The sequence below is a fragment of the Ranitomeya variabilis genome, chromosome 3, assembly GCF_051348905.1.
Source record: "Ranitomeya variabilis isolate aRanVar5 chromosome 3, aRanVar5.hap1, whole genome shotgun sequence".
Lineage (NCBI taxonomy): Eukaryota > Metazoa > Chordata > Amphibia > Anura > Dendrobatidae > Ranitomeya > Ranitomeya variabilis.
The window spans coordinates 708,121,773-708,142,486 of NC_135234.1; the positions used below are offsets into that span (position 1 = coordinate 708,121,773).

The 20,714-nt window shown below is 42.2% G+C and overlaps 1 protein-coding gene across 1 annotated transcript in view; it reads right to left on the reverse strand.

Moving 5' to 3' along the window:
• B3GLCT (beta 3-glucosyltransferase) overlaps window positions 1-20,714 on the reverse strand; it is a 530,741-nt gene that overhangs the window by 29,131 nt on the left and 480,896 nt on the right. The window contains exons 11-13 of the mRNA XM_077298263.1: window positions 10,540-10,653; window positions 6,820-6,919; window positions 1,462-1,581 (exon numbers count right to left, since the gene is read on the reverse strand). Of these exons, the coding sequence (XP_077154378.1) occupies window positions 1,462-1,581; window positions 6,820-6,919; window positions 10,540-10,653 (334 nt within the window). The remainder of the gene's footprint in view (window positions 1-1,461; window positions 1,582-6,819; window positions 6,920-10,539; window positions 10,654-20,714) is intronic.

The following is a 20,714-nucleotide window of genomic DNA, read 5'->3' on the forward strand; positions in this document are numbered from 1 at the left end:
CGGATATGACCAGGAAGGGGACGGATTTCTCCAAGTGGTCCAGTCCTGCCAGTGAGGCATATGATATGTAACCACCGATCGACCAAACCGCTGCATGACCAGCTCTACCCTCGCCTACTGTATTCTCACCCATTCCTTGTAGATTGTGAGCCTTCGCGGGCAGGGTCCTCTCTCCTCCTGTACCAGTTATGACTTGTATTGTTCAAGATTATTGTACTTGTTTTTATTATGTATACCCCTCCTTACATGTAAAGCGCCATGGAATAAATGGCGCTATAACAATAAATAATAATAATAATATGTTGAAGAGGTGTTCTTCTTCTGCGCCAATTCTTATACAGCCTGATGTCTCTCAGCCTTTTATCGCTGCGGTCGAAGCGTCTGAGGTGGGAGAGGGGGCTGTATTGTCGCAGGGTGCGTCACCTTGTAAATGGCAACCATTTGCTTATTTTTCTAAAAAACTGTCACCTGCTGAGAAAAACTATGACATTGGTAATAGGGAACACTTAGCAATGAAATGGGCTTTTGAAGAGTGGCATCATTTTTTAGAGGGAGCAGTTCACCCAGTTATGGCAATCACGGATCATAAGAATCTGGTATATTTGGAATAGGCGAAATATCTAACACCTCGACAGGCAAGATGGGCATTGTTCTTTACCTCATTTAACGTTTTTGCCACATATAGGCCGGGGAACAAAAACATTAAGGCAGATGCCTTATCCCGTTGCTTTCTTGAGGAGGAGATAAGTGTGAACCGGTACCTATTCTTCAAAAAGGGGTGGTTATGGCGTTAACATGCTATCTGGAAGGAGGATGAGGAGTTTGTGAGGGTTGGGAATAGATGGGGATGGGGCTAGGAATGTGAGAAGTCAGATGTGTCTTTGTTGCAATCTCTGCAGATGAGTCCTGGTTGGAAAAAGTCTTCATGTCGGTCTGGGACAGATGGAAAAGATGGGAATAGTGAACGACTCTAACAGAAAGAACGTCAGCCACCAGCAATACATCAATAATTGCACTGTGACTGGTATCTACCACTATATGTCATCATATGGTGGTAATATCAGTGTGCCAGTATAGTTGTAATAAGGGTTATCGGTTAGGGACACTCAGATGTTTCGCTTCCCCCCACCTAAACTGAACCCCTAGCTACGTCTCAGCCAACCACACTCTATTTCGTTGCTTTCTTAATGGTAGGACTATCACAGTGAGATCCATAAATCACAAAAACTGCACATTAGGAGATTTTCGCTACTCGCAATCCGTAACAGTTCACGTCTTGCTTTCCCATAAGCTCTGATGTTATTTGCAACCACTGAAAAGTAAATGTAATTAAAATACTATGTGACTTCAATTTGTCGTGTGTCTGGATTATTCAGTAAGTAAAGCATGACAAAATTAAACCAAAATAGTTTTGCGGATTTATATTGCAAACACATCAAATAGATGTCATTAATCTCTTACCCGCCTCCGCCGGTGATATAACTGTAACCTCTCGCTCCTAATCCATAACCGTATCGTTCTCCCAAAAACACAGGCTCATTACAATCATAGCAACTTAGCAATTTCTGTAATCTTGGGAGGCTAAGCAAGAAAGAGAAGAAAGATTAAAAATGACATAAAACAACCATCTCCGACTCCTCCATACACAGAAGCTCAGCCAAGTACTCCTGTGTTCTCTATAAGGGAGCTGTTAGACCTCTTATACTCTAGAAAACAAAAGGAGTGGTTGTTGGGAATCCTAAGTGTCGGATGCTTCTCTTCTCCTGCTTCATCTGTTGGGGGAGAGTTGGAAAGCCCCCATACACATGAGACTGTCAACTGACCCCGCTGATATTGATTGTTTCATCTAACTTTAAAGGGATTATCCAGGACTTTTATTTTACTATGGCCCTGAAAATAGACAAGCAGATAGTTGCTACCTACCTGCCTGTTGTGACCACCGCCATCTTCTACCTGCCTCTCCTGCCAGTGATTCTGCAGTTTCCACTGACATCACATTGAGAGAGCAGCAATTTCTCTTCCAATTTGCTCTGTTGATGGGGTATGACTGTCGACGTCATGCCTAGCTGTGGCAAGCTGTCTGTGAATCTGCATGACGTCGGCAGTCACGCCCCATCCACAGAGCAGCTCGGAAGAGGTAGAGCAGTTCTGTTGACAGGCAGCAGCGGAATCACTGGCAGGAACGGTCAATGACTGATCTTTGCCGGCACCGGGAAATTGAAACTACCTGCCTGTTAGATATTAGGACCATAGTAAAAAAATAAAAAAAAAAAATAAATAGTAAGACACAGATAAACCCTTTAATCTAATGTGAATGGGGGACTTTATTGAAACTATTTTCCCCCAAAACAAAGTTGGGAGTTAAGGGCATACCGGGAGCAGCTACAATTAAAGTGCACTGGGCCAGCCTTGAATTTCTCTGAAAAATGCAGTGGTTAAAAAAAATTTTCAGTGTGAAGTCAAATTTTTCCCACATATGATTAAAATGGGTTTGCTTTCCCCTTGAAACAGCACCACTGGCCTAATCATGAACTTACCTTTTCTGGTATCCTGTGTTATAAATGAGCATGGGTCTGAGTTGCAATGGCAAAAATATCCAACAGACAAGAGTCACTGTTGCTGTGACGAACAAACCCATTATCTATTTTCCATTTTTGTATGCATTTTTTGCATGTGTTTTTGTACAGCAATGAAGGTTTTTTTGAGGTAAATAAAGATATTTCAAAAAAATTTTGTGATGTAATTTCTTGGTTCAACACCATCTTTTTCAGGCTGATGCAGTGGCTTCAGGGTAATGGGATTAGGGCTTGGTGTCAGCCCGACACCCTTATTACTAAGCCGATAAGTAAAACACAAACACACACATTGTCACCAGGTTATGTAGGCATGTTAACAGAATTGAACGTACATAGGCTGTAACCAAACAGCAACTGCTAATTTTAAAGAAAAAAAAATGAAAAAAATGTTTGCGTGGGCTCCCGCGTAATTTTAATAACCATCAGAAGAAAAGCCAACGGTTGAGGGCTCATGTTAATATTCTGGGAAGGAGCCAATAGCCATAAAGGTTCCCAGGCTATTAATATCAGCTCACAGCTATTTTCTTAGCCTTTACTGGCTAGTTTACAGGGGAACCCCAGAAAAAAATTGACACAAGGTTCCCCTATAAAATCTAACCAGCAAAGGCTAGGCAGACAGCTGTGTGCTGATTTCCATAGAAAAGAAAGCGGATTGGCACATACTGTCCCGTGCAACAAAGTCCTTTATTGTGGCATCATCATACCAACAGCAGGCAGATAAAACAGTGGAGCAAATACAGACGACGATCTTTTCACGCTTACATTGCGCTTCAACAGGTCATGATCTGTTGAAGCGCAATGTAAGCGTGAAACGATCGTCATCTGTATTTGCTCCCAATGTGACTGTCCTACACGTGGGATCGCCGTGGGACACTCAGGATTACGTGGACTACGGCGGACAGGAGAGTATATGGTGGTTTATTATTTTTCATTTTTTTCTAGGAGAAGAGAGCATCGGAGATTTGGTGTTAGGTGAGTATTACCTTTTTGGTTTTTTTATTTGAATATGTATGTAATTTAACTTTTTTTTTCTCCTCTTTTAACTGTGATCACAGACGCTGGCTGGTGAGACTATATCTCCCATCAGCGGCACCTGTTGTCACTGTTATCAGTGACAGCAGACTTAGCCCCATGGGAGCAGCCCACGCCTGCTGACCTGCGGTAAGCTTTTTACTGCTGGTCACCGCTGCGGAGAAACGCTGACAACTGACAGCATGACCCCGCAGCGCTCTGACCCGTGGTCTTACCGGTGGCAGCGTTACCACTGATAAGAACCTCCGTGCCGGTGTTTCCCACTCTGTCACACAGATGATAGCAAGGGAAACACCATAGGAAGTACATGAAAACGCAAACAAAAACTCTGCAAATTTGCAGCAAGTCCGCAAACCTTTTTACACCTGCGTTTTTGATGCGGATTTGAGTGACTCAATTGAAGTCAATGCGTGAAAAACGCTGCAGAAACACACAAAGAATTGACATGCTGCAGAAAAAAACACACTGCAAATGCTCAAAGGAAAATTACTGATCAAGTGCACAACACTTCAGGATTGTCACTGCATTAGCTTGCATAAGGATTCCAAAGCATTTTTGGCCCATTTCCATGAGGAAAAAACACTGCGAAGATGCTTCAAAAATGCACCGTGTGCACACAGCCTTACAGAGAAAATTTATCATCACATTTGACTTATCTAAACTATTGATATGAGCATACAGGTTATAGAATGATGAAAACAGTCCTCCCTGTGTGCCTCATATCAGATGCCTAAATGTTGCTGAGAAATCATCTTTTCTCATTTTATATAAATGACATGTTCCAGGCTTTGGGTCGGATGGTGTCTGGAATTTAACTCTGCCTCCAGAGCTTATTTTACATGAAGGGAGAGTTATCAGTATGACGTATAATGGATGCTCTCTGCTCTCCTGATCTCACTGCAGAGCTGTGTGTGATTATTACTGACACATCTGCAGGTTCCTCTGAGCTTCAGCTTCCATCTCACAGGCAGACAGGGTTAAAGGATTGATGCAGCAGAGCTCAGAGAGCTGCACAAAATGTGTTTGCAAGCAAAAAAACTTCATTTCTTCTGTTTTGTGTTGGACACTTGTCTCACAATGGTATCTCCCCCTTCATTCTAAAACAAGCTCTGGAGGCAGAGTTATCTTCCAGCTAAGGAATACTGATGTAGTAGCTGAACGAAGGTCCTGAAAATCAATTTGCTCATCACTAGTCACCATTTATCAAGTTCTTGGCAGTTAGGTACCTAGTAATCGGAGTATGCTCACCCAGAGTTATCTGACATGGAACTGAATCAGACCTGTTTCAAAATTGACATCTAAAATCGCATCGAAAAATTGTGATATGGATCCACTTCAATTCCACATTAAAATAAAAAACTATAGAAAACACAAACAGCTCTCCAACACGCTATACAGAAGGCCTATGGATTCTTTGCATAGAGAGACCAAAATTATTAATGGGGCAAATACAAAAAAAATATACCGTATATATATTTATATATAGAGATGAGAGAAGACGAACTTAAAAGTTCTAAATGCCGAAAAGGAAGGAAGATAGAGAGGAAGAGGGGAAGAAAGAAAGAGAGGGGGAGATAGAGAGAGAGATATGGAGGGGGAGAGAGAGAGATATGGAGAATAGGGAGAAGGACAACACTTCTAACCACCGAAAAGGAAGGAGGAGAGAAAGAGGGAGAGGGGGAAAGACAGAGGGGGAGACAGTGCGTGAGAAGGAGAGAGAGAATGAGACAGAGATGGGGAGGGAGAGAGAGATGGAGACTGAGGACAGCAGTTCAAAATGCTGAAAAGGAAGGAAGAGGGGGACAGAGAGGGAGAGAGTGAGAGAGAGGGAGCAGAGAGATGGAGAGGGAGAAAGACAGCAGTTCTGAATGTCAAAAAAGAAGGAAAAGAGAGGGAGAGGGAGAGAGAGACTGGGAGGAGATGAGAGAGTGGGGGAGGTGGAGAGATAGAGTGAAAGGGATAGAGGGGAAGAGGGAGAGCGAGGAGGGAGAGAGATGGCTCAGTGTATACATGCCTTTTCCTGACTTCATACATTATGAAGCTCTGAATACCGATCATTCGATCTGTTTCATGCAATCTGGTTCCCGGTTACACAATTTATACAACACTAGTTAACAGTCTTCTAGACAAGAGAAAGTTGTATTTTTGTCATTGTTCACAAGTTCTCATACTATTCAATTTATATTAATTAGGTTATCAAAATGCATAAAATAGAGATGTAGGATAGGATCTACAGAGGTATAATAAATATCAGACTGTTCTAATGATAAGCCCTACAGGATGTTTTCTGCCTAGGATATCTCTCCTCATTCAGCTACAGAAACAATGCTTGGAATTGCATTAATATACTGAATGCCCAATTAGTTTCTGAATGTAAATTAGATCATGGAAATAAAAAACAAAGACACTTTTCACATTGGTTCTTGTGTTTCAAGTTGCAGCCCACAGATGGCACCGCGTTTGCACGAAGTGACGTCATCAAACATCACATGACATTTACCAACGATATTGTAATCTCTTCATTGCTAAATTGGTGTCTGCTCTGAATCTAGTCTTTAAAAGGGAATCTATCAACAGTTTTTTTTACCCCCATCTGAGAGCAGAATGATTTAGGACCAGAGATTCCAGTGATGTGTCACTCACAGGGCTGTTTGCTGTCGGTCTGATGTAATCACTGTTTTCTCTACCAGCTCTTTGAATGTTGAGCTCTGAATATCTCGCCCACACCACTGATTAGAAGCTTTCTGTATACACTGTGCATAGGCTGCCAATCACTGCTGAGGGTGTGGTAATACACAGCTCATTATTATTAAACACTACATTGCAGCATGTTTACTTGTGATAATCTCATGCTGATAAAACACTGATTTTTATAAATAAATTCACTTCAAATTCATTCAAAATGTTATCAAAACTACAGTAAGCAGCCCAGTAAGTGACACATCGCTGGAATTTCTGTCCCTACATTATACTGCTCTCAGATTAAATGGCAAAAACCTTATGACAATTTCCCTTTAAATTAACGTACAATATTGAAGTATTTATGTTTAGCACATAAGCAGTTATTTTAATTTTACCTCTACATTAATATTTGTATTTTGCACATTATACACAGCTCAACACAACGCAAAAATTCAGTTTTAAAATTAAATGAGTGATATGCTCAACATGACTTTTTTTTAAATACCTTTGTGAATAAATAAAACCATACCTGATCAGTGTATCATCATCCACTACCACCAGCCACCGTGTATGTAATAGATCCGACTTGAGAAACCTCTCCAGAATAGCAAAGGTTTTCCCGCAGTGTCCTAAAATTATAAAAATAAATACTTGTTTAAAAAAGAAGCGCACTACAACAAAAGTACAAACAAACTGTCCTGAGGACATACCGCACATTACAAATGGTGATTAGAAAGACACATAAGCCGGTTTTCTTTCATTAACGAAAAAATAAAACTTCTAAGTGCTCATTTGATTTTAGCATTAACCTCCCCTTTCATTTCATGGTTCTTTTATATTTTACAGCAAGAAAAACAAAGTCTACAGAAGTATTGTTCCTGCAAAAAATACAGAACCCTAAATAACCTCATTGTAAGTCAACAGGATCAGATTTTAGGTGACATTACAGATGGAAAAAGTTCTGAAGAGATTCTTCTTGGTACAATGTTTTTACACGAGAAAATCCTGGCGTTTTATCAATAGTTTATCGACTTTTATATCCTCTGTAGATATAGAAAAGTCTCCAAATAATTATCAATGCAACCTGTGGCGTACTGCTAAAGTTTCTGATGGTCATGCTAAGAGAGGCGAAGCTTAACGAAACAAACAATTCGTATAAAATATTATTATTTATTTTTATAGCACCATTAATTCCATGGTGCTGTACATGAGCAGGAGTTGCATAGAAAGTTATAGATATCGTTTACAGTAAACAAATTTACAATGACAGACTGGTACAGAGGGGAGAGGACCCTGTCCTTGCGGACTTACATTCTACGGGATAATGGGGAAGAGACAGAAGGTCGGGGGTGCAGCAGCTCTGCTGGTGGTGATGCGGCAGCTCGGATGGTGGTGAGGCGGCAGAATGGTTATTGCAGGCTGTAGGCTTTCCTGAAAAGATGGGTTTTCAGGTTCCGTCTGAAGGATCCGAGGGTGGTGGATAATCGGACGTGCTGAGGCGTGGAATTCCAGAGGATGGGGGATATTTGGGAGAAAACTTGGAGGCGGTTGTGTGAGGAACGAATAAGTATGGAGGAGAGTAGGAGGTCTTGGGAGGATTGAAGATTACGTGACGGAAGATAGTAGGAGATTAGTTCTGAGATATAGGGAGGGGACAGGTTGTGGATGGCTTTGTAGATCAGTGTTAGTAGTTTGAACTGGATTCATTGGGGAATTGGGAGCCAGTGGAGGGATTTGCAGAGGGAGAAACGGGAGTAGCGAGGAGAGAAGTGGATTAGTCGGGCAGCAGAGTTGAGGACAGACTGGAGTGGTGCAAGGGAGTTAGCGGGGAGGCCACAGAGGAGGGTGTTACAGTAATCAAGGCGGGAGATGATGAGGGCATGCACAAGAGTTTTGGTAGATTTAGGGCTGAGGAAGGAACGGATTCTGGAAATATTTTTGAGTTGGAGGCGACAGGAGGTGGCAAGAGTTTGAACGTGTGGTTTGAAGGACAGGGCAGAGTCTAGAGTTACTCCGAGGCAGCGGATTTCAGGTGCAGGAGAGCGTGATGTCATTTACCATAATAGAAAGTTTGGTTTTGTCTGCATTGAGTTTTAGGAAGCAAGAGGTGAAGGAGGAGGATATGGCTGATAGACACTCCTGGATTCTGGACAGCAGAGAGGTGACATACAGGTGGTACTGGAAGCTATAAGTACATGTGGGGGTTGCCTGGTTGCTAGGGAATCCCAACATGTACTTATGCTGGCTAACAGATGTAAATCATTCAGCTGCAGCAAGAAAAATTAAATCTACGAGCACTAAAAATACTCTGAGGACCCCCAGCGTGCTCGAGAAATCTCGAGTAACGAGTATATTCGCTCATCACTACTCATTAACAAAAGTAATTCACTCAGGAATAGGAGTTAAACAGAACGTCCACTTGTTATTCACAAAGAGTTGCAGAAATGTAACTTTGCAATCGATGAAAGGTTTATAAGTACAATAAAAGAGTAAAAAGGACAACATAAGTCCTGGTAAGTAACCGTGTCAGCGAATCGTTGGCTCAGATCATTGACCATAATTAAACCAGTGAAGGACAAATACCAGGTTCCCAGAAAAACGAGTTACACATAACAAGAATGTTTACAGGAAATGCAATAAAATCCTGGAATTATAGGGGTCGGCCATCTTTGGGGAAAATTTTAATTTTATTCAATTGCATATTTGGGCCTAAATATCACTTTTGCAATTGGGTTTCATTAAACATTTTGCACAGTTTTGCTTTTACAGATGTTTTTTTGTTCCCGGCACATTCAAATTTGATGTAACCTGTAGTCATAAATCAGGTGACAGGAGCTCAGAATAAAACTACAAACTCCTTCAGACCATCACAGAGGACTGACTGATGGATTCTCAGTGAACTAATTTTACAACCAGCGATAGACACTGCAGCACAGCGGATGTAGAAAGCAAAGGATTCTCATTTTTCTATTTCACCCAATTGCAAACATGATTTTTAGCCTCAATTACATGCACTTAAGTGAAGAGAAAAAGAAAACAATGGCCCACAAAGGTGCACCACCCTTTTAATTATTGCACACAGCGACTATGCAGTGTCGTTCCATACTTGACCTGTACATGCGATCATGGGACATGAGTTCATTAAACAAGAGCTTGTAAACAGGTTTGGCCTCAAAAATTATATTATTGAAAATTAATTCTAGGGAAAAATAATTTGTACTAATCTGTCAGTTCCGTAGATCTTCTCATCTCCCCACAGTTTTGATTACCTCGACTGCACTGTTTGCGAGAGCCTTCACTATGCTCTACTAGGCAGAAGCACAAGAACATGGAGGACATGACAAAAAAGAGGTACTGGCCAAGACAATCGTGAGGGAGCATAGGAAATGAAATCAAACTATCGAAAACCAAATGCTAAAACATGATGGGGTCTTTTCAGAATAGCCTTCAAAGAAGTTTTCTCAAACCGCGATTCCTTCTCTTTAGCGTCTGTTCTGGCTATTTGCTAACTCCGACAGTCCAGATCTCGAAGCATTCTGCTGGTGGAGGAGTATGTGACCGGGACTGTCCATCAGTTTCTTTCAGTTAAAAAAACACTTTTCTCATGTGAAGTGTTTCTATATTAAAGAGAACCTGTCACGTCATTTCAAGCATCTAAACTGTCAGTAGTGTGTTGTTAGTGGATGCAATGTGCATCACTAACACGTTTTTTCATTAAAAATGGCGCTGTAATGATGTCCAAAAAGCACTTTATATACCTATATAGTACCTGCTCATTTAGTCATAGGGGTGTGCTTCATTTTCTGTTCAGTCAAGGGGTCGTCGCCCACTCATTTTGATTGATTTCCCTGGTTGCTCCGAAGTCACTGGAATCCTGCCCTTGCGCAGTGTGGTGCTTGGAGACGCGATTGCGCAGTGTCGATCGAGGAGCCGCGTTTTGCGCAGTGTGTAGCCGGCTGTGCTGGTGCATGTACGGCTCCTCGATCGACACTGCGCAAGCGCGGCAGCCTCCACGCTACACAATGCAAAAGTGCCGCTGCCCGCTCGACACTGCGCAAGCGTGTCTCCAAGCGCCGCACTGCGCAAGCACAGGATTCCAGTGATGTCGGCGCAGCCATGGAAATCAAATATGATAAAACAAGAATAAAGTGGACAACTTCTTTAACCTAGAATACAAAATCATCAGCTATTTATTATAGACATAGGAGTGATTTTACATAAGCATTGATTAATGAACGTGTAATTTTACCTCTTTCAACATTGGGAATTCCCAGATCGATGGTAGGGATTGTGGGATCGGCATAGTCACTGTAGTATTCGAGGTGTACCGCACTCTTTTCCCATGTCCGTTTGACAACAGGTACTGTAAAAAACAAAGTAGGATGAAGTTTTGTACAGCTACAAATTATACAATATGAAAGCATACCGGAACCAATGTGACATAACAAAATGCATAATATATATCAAGGATCCTCTCAAAATATCATAGAAAACTCATAAGAACCATAGAGAGTTTTAAATATCCTAATAATATAGATGTACCACAAGAGGACATTCAATAATCAGCCCAATAAAGACTAAAAAATGTGCATAGAAAAAGTCTTTATTGATACAAAATAATAAATCACAACCAATACATATTTAGAAATCCATACTGAATAACAATTCGTATGGTAAAGATCAGGCGGGCAGCAATTTAACCATATAGGCAAAGAGGGGGGGGGGGGGGGCATATAGTGTAAGGCTATAGAAAAAACATCCAGGCATACAAGTTCTTATCCTTAATAAAGTGCATAGTGCATATTGGCCGGATATATATACAGATAAAATATATAGCCATAAATCATCAGGGCAGAGGTAAATAGTACATAAATGAGCAGGCCAATATAACAAAGGCAGTTCATAAATTGTCACCAATATATAGTCAATAACAATATATAATTAGCCAAAACATCAAAACCTCTTACCCATACTGATGCCCAAACCAATGCACAGGAGCCCCGACGCGCGTTTCGCTGTCGTTTCCCAGAGGAAGGTTTTGATGACCTGTCAGTGGGACTAATCTGGGTATACAAGTGTGGGGATTAAAGGGATTGCTGATCACTGACTTCCTCTTCATGTTCAACTTAACAGGAGGCGGGGACAGTGACACCAGCACTGATTGGACACCGGACTCATGTGTCCCAGCAACAACACGTTAGTCTCAGGACAGCGAGTGACGACACCACTGGAAAGGCGCCAGCACGGAAGGCAAGTACAGGCTTTTTATTTTATTGGGGCCAAATGAGAGGTATTACAAGGAGTTGTCCAAGTAGTGGAAAACCTCTTTAAAGATTATTTTTACAGTGTACCAACATTTAGGTGAAATACAGGCATGACTAAAAATGTTATTAAGAGCCTGAAAAGTGCATCTATTACATTACAGGAGTAAGCCCCCTTGACAAGTTCCCTGCAAACAAACTAAATTTACAAGTTTGGTATCCCCATAGGCACACTGATCTCATGTTGCTAGGTCATTTATATATATATATGTGTGTGTGTGAATATGCTTTGCTTATATGGCGCTATCATATTACACACATCATCATCACTGTCCTCATTGGGGATCACAATCTAAATTCCCTATCAGTATGTTTTTGGAGTGTGGGAGGAAATAGGAGAAACTGGAGGGGAGCACATACAAATTCCTTGCAGAAGTTGCCTTGGTGGGATTCGAACCCAGAACCCCAGCACTGCAAGGCAACAGTGCTAACCACTGAGCCACCGTGCTACTAGTTTAAAAAGAAAATTAAAAAATCAATGGCGGAATTGCATTTTCTTTCACCAATTCGTGACATTATCACTGTGTCATTCAAAACTAAAACTCTTCCAGTATAAAAGCTGTCATTTGGCTATGTCAACCAAAAAATAAAAAAAGTTATGGCTCTTGGAAGAGGGGGAGGAAAAAATAAAAGCAAGATACTCTGCAGAGCTTCATAAATTATCTCCAATCCCAGTGTTTTCTAAACTTCAGTCCTCACGGCCCCCAACAGATCATGCTTTCAGGATTCAGGTCAGAGAACTTGTGTCAATTTCTGAGGCCTTGATAGTTCTATCACCCATGTGAGTGAGTATTTAAAGGAATCCTACTTGATCCTCTTCTGGCCACAGCCAGTTTTTGCTTTTGTGCTTTCTTAAATGGAACTTGTCACCAGGTGTTTTATATGTTGTACATGTGACTCGAAATCACATCCACGTCAAGCAGAGAACGAGGACGGCATTGCAAGAAAAGAGGAGGCAGCAGACCAAATTCAGTGACACCCATCAGACCGGACCGCCCGATAGGTGATTATAATAAAAGGCTGGGTTTTTTTGTCTTTCAGGGCGAATTGGAGTCATACAACATTTTAGAATGCGGTCACATGGGTCTGAAAGGTGGTGGCCGTAGGTTACATGGGAAAAACCTGTTGACCGGTTCCCTTTAATTTTCTTACCGTCTTCCAAGACCCATAACCTTTTTACTTTTCCGGTGAAATAGCTATATGTATTTTTTGGGGGGGTCCTCAGGAGTAGTTTTTATTGACGCCATTAATTTTTCTATACAATGTACTGGAAAACGGTAATACAATGCCAAGTGCCGTGAAACTATGAAAAAAACAATAGAATTTCCCTTGTCTTTTTATGACACTCATGGTTTGGTAAAATTGAACTTACAACATGATTCTCCAGGTTAAGATGATTTATTTTTTATTTTACTAATGACGTTTTTTAATTTGTAAAAAAGTAACAAACCCCAAAACGTTCAGTTTTGTGCTAGTATTTTACGAGACCCATAACTTTTTAATTTTTCTACTATCTGAGATGTGTGAAAGCATGTTTTCTTGTGTGGCAAGCTGTAGTTTTTATGTATACAGGTATTTTGATCACTTTCTGTAGCATTTTATGTTGGCGGTGCACAGACCAAAAATGGCAATCCTGGAATTTCTATTTTTTTAATGCTTTTTGATGTTAAATAATTTTATATTTTATAGATTAGAGTTTTATAGCTGCAGCAATACCAACTATGTTTCACTATTTTTTTTATTTTTTATTAATCGTTATTTTTAATTGGGGGAAAAAAAAGTGAGTGATTTCAATTTTTTTACATTTTAAAACTTTTTTCCCCAACTCTCCTTACGGGATCTGAATGTGCCATTTTCTGCATATTGGATATATATAGTACACAGCTAAAATTACCAGCTATCAAGCCCAGCTAGTGGGTGCACTTCAAAGGAGGACTAACATGACAGCCATGGGGGCTTGCAGCAAGCTGCCATGTCTGTTCATCATCACCGATTCACTGCGTCATTGAGGAGCAATGAGTGCCCAGAATGGCACGCTCCCGGACCGGAAGTTCTAAATGCCACTGTAAAAGATTAGGATTGGCCTCTGAGAGGTTAACAGCAGTGATTGGAACATACACTGGCTTGCGAAAGTATTCACCCCTTTGACTTTGTACCTATTTTGCTACATTACAACCGGTGTTTAAATATTTTTTGTTATTCGATTTGTGTGTGATGGATCTGCACTAAATAGTCTAAGTTGGTGAAGTGAAGTGAGAAAAATATAGGCATAAATTAGATTTATGGAATCAAGTAACTAAAAAGCGTCATGTGCATATATATTCACCGCTTTTGCAACGAAGCCCATAAAAATTTCTGGTGCAAGCAATTCCCTTCATAAGTCACATGCTTAGTGGCAGGAAGTCCTACTGTGCGCAATCTAAGTGTCAACTGACTGTCAGTATATACTCTTTACCTTCACTGAAAGGCCACAGAGGCTGCAACATCATTAAGCAAGAGACACCACTAACCAAACAACATGGAGACCAACTAGATCTCCAAATAAGTCAGGGACAAAGTTATTGAGAAGAACAAGTCAGGGTTGGTTTATATAAAAATATCGCAATCTCTGATGATCTCCCGGATCACCATCAAATCCATTATCATCAAATAGAAAGAACATGGTACCACAACAAACCAGCCAAGAGAGGGCCGCCGCCAAAACTCTCAGTCCAGGCAAGGAGGGCATTATCATATACAGTCATGGCCAAAAATTTTGAGAATGAGACAAATCTTAATTTTTCCAAAGTCTACTGCTTCATTTATTCTAATGGCAATTTGCATATACTCCTGAATGTCAGAGTGATCAGCTTACCAGCAATTACTGTACTTGCAAAGTCAATATTTGCCCAGAAAATGAACTTTAACCCCCAAAACACATTTCAACATCATTGCAGTCCTGCCATAAAAGGAGCAGCTAACATCGTTTTAGTGATTGATCCATTAACACAGGTGTGGGTGTTGATGAGGACAGGGCTGGCGATCAATCAGTCATGATTAAGTAAGAATGACATCACTGGACACTTTAAAAGGAGGCTGGTGCTTGGTATCATTGTTTCTCTTCAGTTAACCATGGTTATCTCTAAAGAAACACGTGCAGCCATCATTGCACTGCACAAAAATGGCCTAACAGGGAAGAGTATCGCAGCTACAAAGATTGCACCTCAGTCAACAATCTATCGCATCATCAAGAACTTCAAGGAGAGAGCTTCCATTGTTGTCAAAAAGGCTCCAGGGCGCCCAAGAAAGACCAGCAAGTGCCAGGACCGTATCTTAAAACTGTTTCAGCTGCGGGATCGGACTACCAGCAGTGCCGAGCTTGCTCAGGAATGGCAGCAGGCTGGTGTGAGTGCTTCTGCACGCAGTGTGAGGCGGAGACTCTTTGAGCAAGGCCTGGTTTCAAGGAGGGCAGCAAAGAAGCCACTTCTCTCCAGAAAAAACATCAGGGACCGACTGATATTTTGCAAAAGGTACAGGGAGTGGACTGCTGAGGACTGGGGCAAAGTCATTTTCTCTGATGAATCCCCTTTTCGATTGTTTGGGACATCTGGAAGACAGCTTATTCGGAGAAGAAGAGGTGAGCGCTACCACCAGTCTTGTCTCATGCCAACTGTAAAGCATCCTGAAACCATTCATGTGTGGGGTTGCTTCTCAGCCAAGGGAATCGGCTCACTCACAGTCTTGCCTAAAAACACAGCCATGAATAAAGAATGGTACCAGAATGTCCTCCAAGAGCAACTTCTCCCAACCGTCCAAGAGCAGTTTGGCGCCCAACAATGCCTTATCCAGCATGATGGAGCACCTTGCCATAAAGCAAAGGTGATAACTAAATGGCTCATGGAACAAAACATAGAGATTTTGGGTCCATGGCCTGGAAACTCCCCAGATCTTAATCCCATTGAGAACTTGTGGTCAATCATCAAGAGACGGGTGGACAAACACAAACCAACAAATTCAGGCAAAATGCAAGCATTGATTATGCAAGAATGGACTGCTATCAGTCAGGATTTGGTCCAGAAGTTGATTGAGAGCATGCCAGGGAGAATTGCAGAGGTCTTGAAGAAGAAGGGTCAACACTGCAAATATTGACTTGCTGCATTAACTCATTCTAACTGTCAATATAACCTATTGTTACTCATAATATGATTGCAATTATATTTCTGTATGTGATATAAACATCAGACATGTGGGATAGCTGCGGAGACACCATCACGTGTTTCTCAACGCAAGCAGTGAATAGCCAGGCCTTTCCCCGGGAAGGAACAACCACGGGAAGGGCAGCATCCAATACAGGAAAACCACCTATGCCAAGCATGGTATCCATCCACAGACAGCTGTTTCGGGGTGTTTGCCCCTCATCAGTGTGGAGTAGGAATCTGGCTATTAGGAGCAGTGCCTAGTAAAAGGCTGTAAAGGCACAGATGAGTGGCCTCGGGGAGACCAAAACATCCAACACCGCGGAGACACCATCACGTGTTTCTCAACGCAGTGATCCAGAACACTGCCCCCATCCCTTATGGGAAATATGCAAATGCATGAGGGATAGCTGCGGAGACACCATCACGTGTTTCTCAACGCAAGCAGTGAATAGCCAGGCCTTTCCCCGGGAAGGAACAACCACGGGAAGGGCAGCATCCAATACAGGAAAACCACCTATGCCAAGCATGGTATCCATCCACAGACAGCTGTTTCGGGGTGTTTGCCCCTCATCAGTGTGGAGTAGGAATCTGGCTATTAGGAGCAGTGCCTAGTAAAAGGCTGTAAAGGCACAGATGATTGGCCTCGGGGAGACCAAAACATCCAACACCGCGGAGACACCATCATGTGTTTCTCAACGCAGTGATCCAGAACACTGCCCCCATCCCTTATGGGAAATATGCAAATGCATGTGGGATAGCTGCGGAGACACCATCACGTGTTTCTCAACGCAAGCAGTGAATAGCCAGGCCTTTCCCCGGGAAGGAACAACCACGGGAAGGGCAGCATCCAATACAGGAAAATCACCTATGCCAAGCATGGTATCCATCCACAGACAGCTGTTTCGGGGTGTTTGCCCCTCATCAGTGTGGAGTAGGAATCTGGCTATTAGGAGCAGTGCCTAGTAAAAGGCTGTAAAGGCACAGATGGATACCATGCTTGGCATAGGTGGTTTTCCTGTATTGGATGCTGCCCTTCCCGTGGTTGTTCCTTCCCGGGGAAAGGCCTGGCTATTCACTGCTTGCGTTGAGAAACACGTGATGGTGTCTCCGCAGCTATCCCACATGCATTTGCATATTTCCCATAAGGGATGGGGGCAGTGTTCTGGATCACTGCGTTGAGAAACACGTGATGGTGTCTCCGCGGTGTTGGATGTTTTGGTCTCCCCGAGGCCAATCATCTGTGCCTTTACAGCCTTTTACTAGGCACTGCTCCTAATAGCCAGATTCCTACTCCACACTGATGAGGGGCAAACACCCCGAAACAGCTGTCTGTGGATGGATACCATGCTTGGCATAGGTGGTTTTCCTGTATTGGATGCTGCCCTTCCCGTGGTTGTTCCTTCCCGGGGAAAGGCCTGGCTATTCACTGCTTGCGTTGAGAAACACGTGATGGTGTCTCCGCAGCTATCCCACATGCATTTACATATTTCCCATAAGGGATGGGGGCAGTGTTCTGGATCACTGCGTTGAGAAACACGTGATGGTGTCTCCGCGGTGTTGGATGTTTTGGTCTCCCCGAGGCCAATCATCTGTGCCTTTATAAACATCAGACAAACACTAATAAAAACCAGAGGGCAGCAGATCATGTGAAAATATAATTTTGGTGTCATTCTCAAAACTTTTGGCCATGACTGTACAAGAAAAAATCCAGCTCAACGGATATTCATATTGCATATTATGTAACTCACATCGCTGATTCTGTTTTATTCTCTACTGAGCACTTTGGTCACTAAAGAAAAAGTTTGTTCAGAAGTCCGTTGAGATGGATTTTCTCCTATTTATGTGATCGCCCTATGCTCTGACGCAGAGTTTACTGTGCTCCGAACACTAAAGGATGAATTTTACAGTGAGCTGGACTTATATATTTATCTATCAGAGACGCAGCACAGAGACCAAAGGTAATCCTTAAGGAGCTGCAGAGTTCCCAAGCAAAGACTGAGGTGGCCTTTATGGAAGAGTGGGCAGAAAAAAGCCTTTACTTACAAGGCTCATTTTGTGTTTGCCAAGAGAAATGTGGGGGAACCTAAAAATGAATGGAGGAAGGTGCTGTGGTCAGATGAGACAAAAATTGAACTTTTTGTCCACCATGGTAAATGCTATGTCTGGCGCCAAATCAACACATCTCATCAACCCAAGAAAAAGATCCCCACAGTGAAACAGGGTGGTGGCAGCATCATGCTGTGGGGATGTTTTTCAGCAGCAGGGACAGGGAAAATGGTCCGAGTTGAGGGGAAGATGGATGGTGCAAAATACAGGGATATTCTTGAGCAAAACCTGCTTCAGTCCATCAGAGATTTGAGACTGGGACAGAGGTTCACTTTCCAACAAGACAATGACCCAAAGCATACTGCTGAATCAACACTCAAGTGGTTTAAGAGGAAACATGTAAATGTTTTGGAGTGGCCTGGTCAAAGCCCAGATCTTAATCCAATTGAGAATCTGTGGTCAGACTTGAAGACAGATGGTTTCTTCTGGTGAGCAGTTTTGCCTTGAGGAATAGGCTAAAATCCCAGGGGCAAGATGTGGAAAGCTCATAGAGACTTATGCAAAGCAACTTGCAGCTGTAATTTCTGCAAGAGGTGGCTTGAAGAAAAAAAACAATGACATTCCAGGTGGTGAGGTAGCAAAACAGAAAAAATGCCAAAGGGAGCAAGCACTTTTACAAGCCACTGTATCTCTGATTGCTGTTGTTACAGGCACATGCTAGCTATGTTACATAGCCAGGTATGGTGCCAGCACAGCTTCTGAGCCTGTTACATTCACCTGAACCCATCAAGTGCCATACATGTACGGCGGGTGTCAAGAAGGGGTAAAATAATGCCTTTCAAAACCAGCAAGACAACTAAGGAAAAAGCATCAAGTACATATACACAGTTCTATGAAAAAGTTTGGGCACCCCTATTAATCTTAACCCCTTCATGACCCAGCCTATTTTGACCTTAATGACCTGGCCATTTTTTGCAATTCTGACCAGTGTCCCTTTATGAGGTAATAACTCAGGAACGCTTCAACGGATCTTGGCGATTCTGAGATTTCGTGACATATTGGGCTTCATGAGAGTGGTAAATTTAGGTCGATAATTTCTGCGTTTATTTGTGAAAAAAACGGAAATTTTTGCGGAAATTTTGAAAATTTCGCAATTTTCACATTTTGAATTTTTATTCTGTTAAACCAGAGAGTTATGTGACACAAAATAGTTAATAAATAACGTTTCCCACATGTCTACTTTACATCAGCAAAATTTTGGAAACAAATTTTTTTTTTGCTAGGAAGTTATAAGGGTTAAAATTTGACCAGTGATTTCTCATTTTTACAACAAAATTTACAAAACCATTTTTTTTAGGGACCACCTCACATTTGAAGTCAGTTTGAGGGTTCTATATGGCTGAAAATACCCAAAAGTGACACCATTCTAAAAACTGCACCCCTCAAGGTACTCAAAACCACATTCAAGAAGTTTATTAACCCTTCAGGTGTTTCACAGCAGCAGAAGCAACATGCAAGGAAAAAATGAACATTTAACTTTTTAGTCACAAAAATGACCAAGAAAGTTGTTGTCCAATTTGTCCTGAGTACGCTGATACCTCATATGTGGGGGTAAACCACTGTTTGGGCGCACGGCAGGGCTCGGAAGGGAAGGAGCGCCATTTAACTTTTTGAATGAAAAATTGGCTCCAATCTTTAGCGGACACCATGTCGCGTTTGGAGAGCCCCCGTGTGCCTAAACATTGGAGCTCCCCCACAAGTGACCCCATTTTGGAAACTAGATGCCCTAAGGAACTTATCTAGATGCACAGTGAGCACTTGAAACCTCCAGGTGCTTCACAAATTGATCCGTAAAAATGAAAAAGTACTTTTTTTTCACAAAAAAATTATTTTAGCCTCAATTTTTTCATTTTCACATGGGCAACAGGATAAAATGGATCATAAAATTTGTTGGGCAATTTCTCCTGAGTACGCCGATACCTCATATGTGGGGGTAAACCACTGTTTGGGCGCACAGCAAGGCTTGGAAGGGAAGGCGCGCCATTTGACTTTTTGAATGGAAAATTAGCTCCAATCGTTAGCGGACACCATGTCGCGTTTGGAGAGCCCCTGTGTGCCTAAACATTGGAGCTCCCCCACAAGTGACCCCATTTTGGAAACTAGACCCCCCAGGGAACTTATCCAGATGCATAGTGAGCACTTTAAACCCCCAGGTGCATCACAGAAGTTTATAACGCAGAGCCGTGAAAATACAAAATAATTTTTCTTTCCTCAAAAATAATTTTTTAGCCCGGAATTTTTTATTTTCCCAAGGGTAACAGGAGAAATTTGACCCCAAATGTTGTTGTCGTCCAGTTTGTCGTGAGTACACTGATACCCCATATGTGGGGGTAAACCACTGTTTGGGCACACGTCGGGGCTCGAAAGGGAGAGAGCACCATTTGACTTTTTCAACGCAAGATTGGCTGGAATCAATGGTGGCGCCATGTCGCGTTTGGAGACCCCCTGATGTGCCTAAACAGTGGCAACCCCTCAATTCTAACTCCAACACTAACCCCAACACACCCCTAACCCTAATCCCAACCTTAACCACAACCCTAACCCCAACACACCTCTAACCCTAGTCTTAACCCTAATTCCAACCCTAACTCTAATTCCAACCCTAACCCTAAGGCTATGTGCCCACGTTGCGGATTTGTGTGCGGATTTTTCCGCACCATTTTTGAAAAATATCGGCAGGTAAAACGCACTGCGCTTTACCTGTGGATTTACCGCGGATTTCCAGTGTTTTTTGTGTGGATTTCACCTGCGGATTCCTATTATGGAGCAGGTGTAAAATGCTGCGTAATCCGCACAAAGAATTGACATGCTGCAGAAAA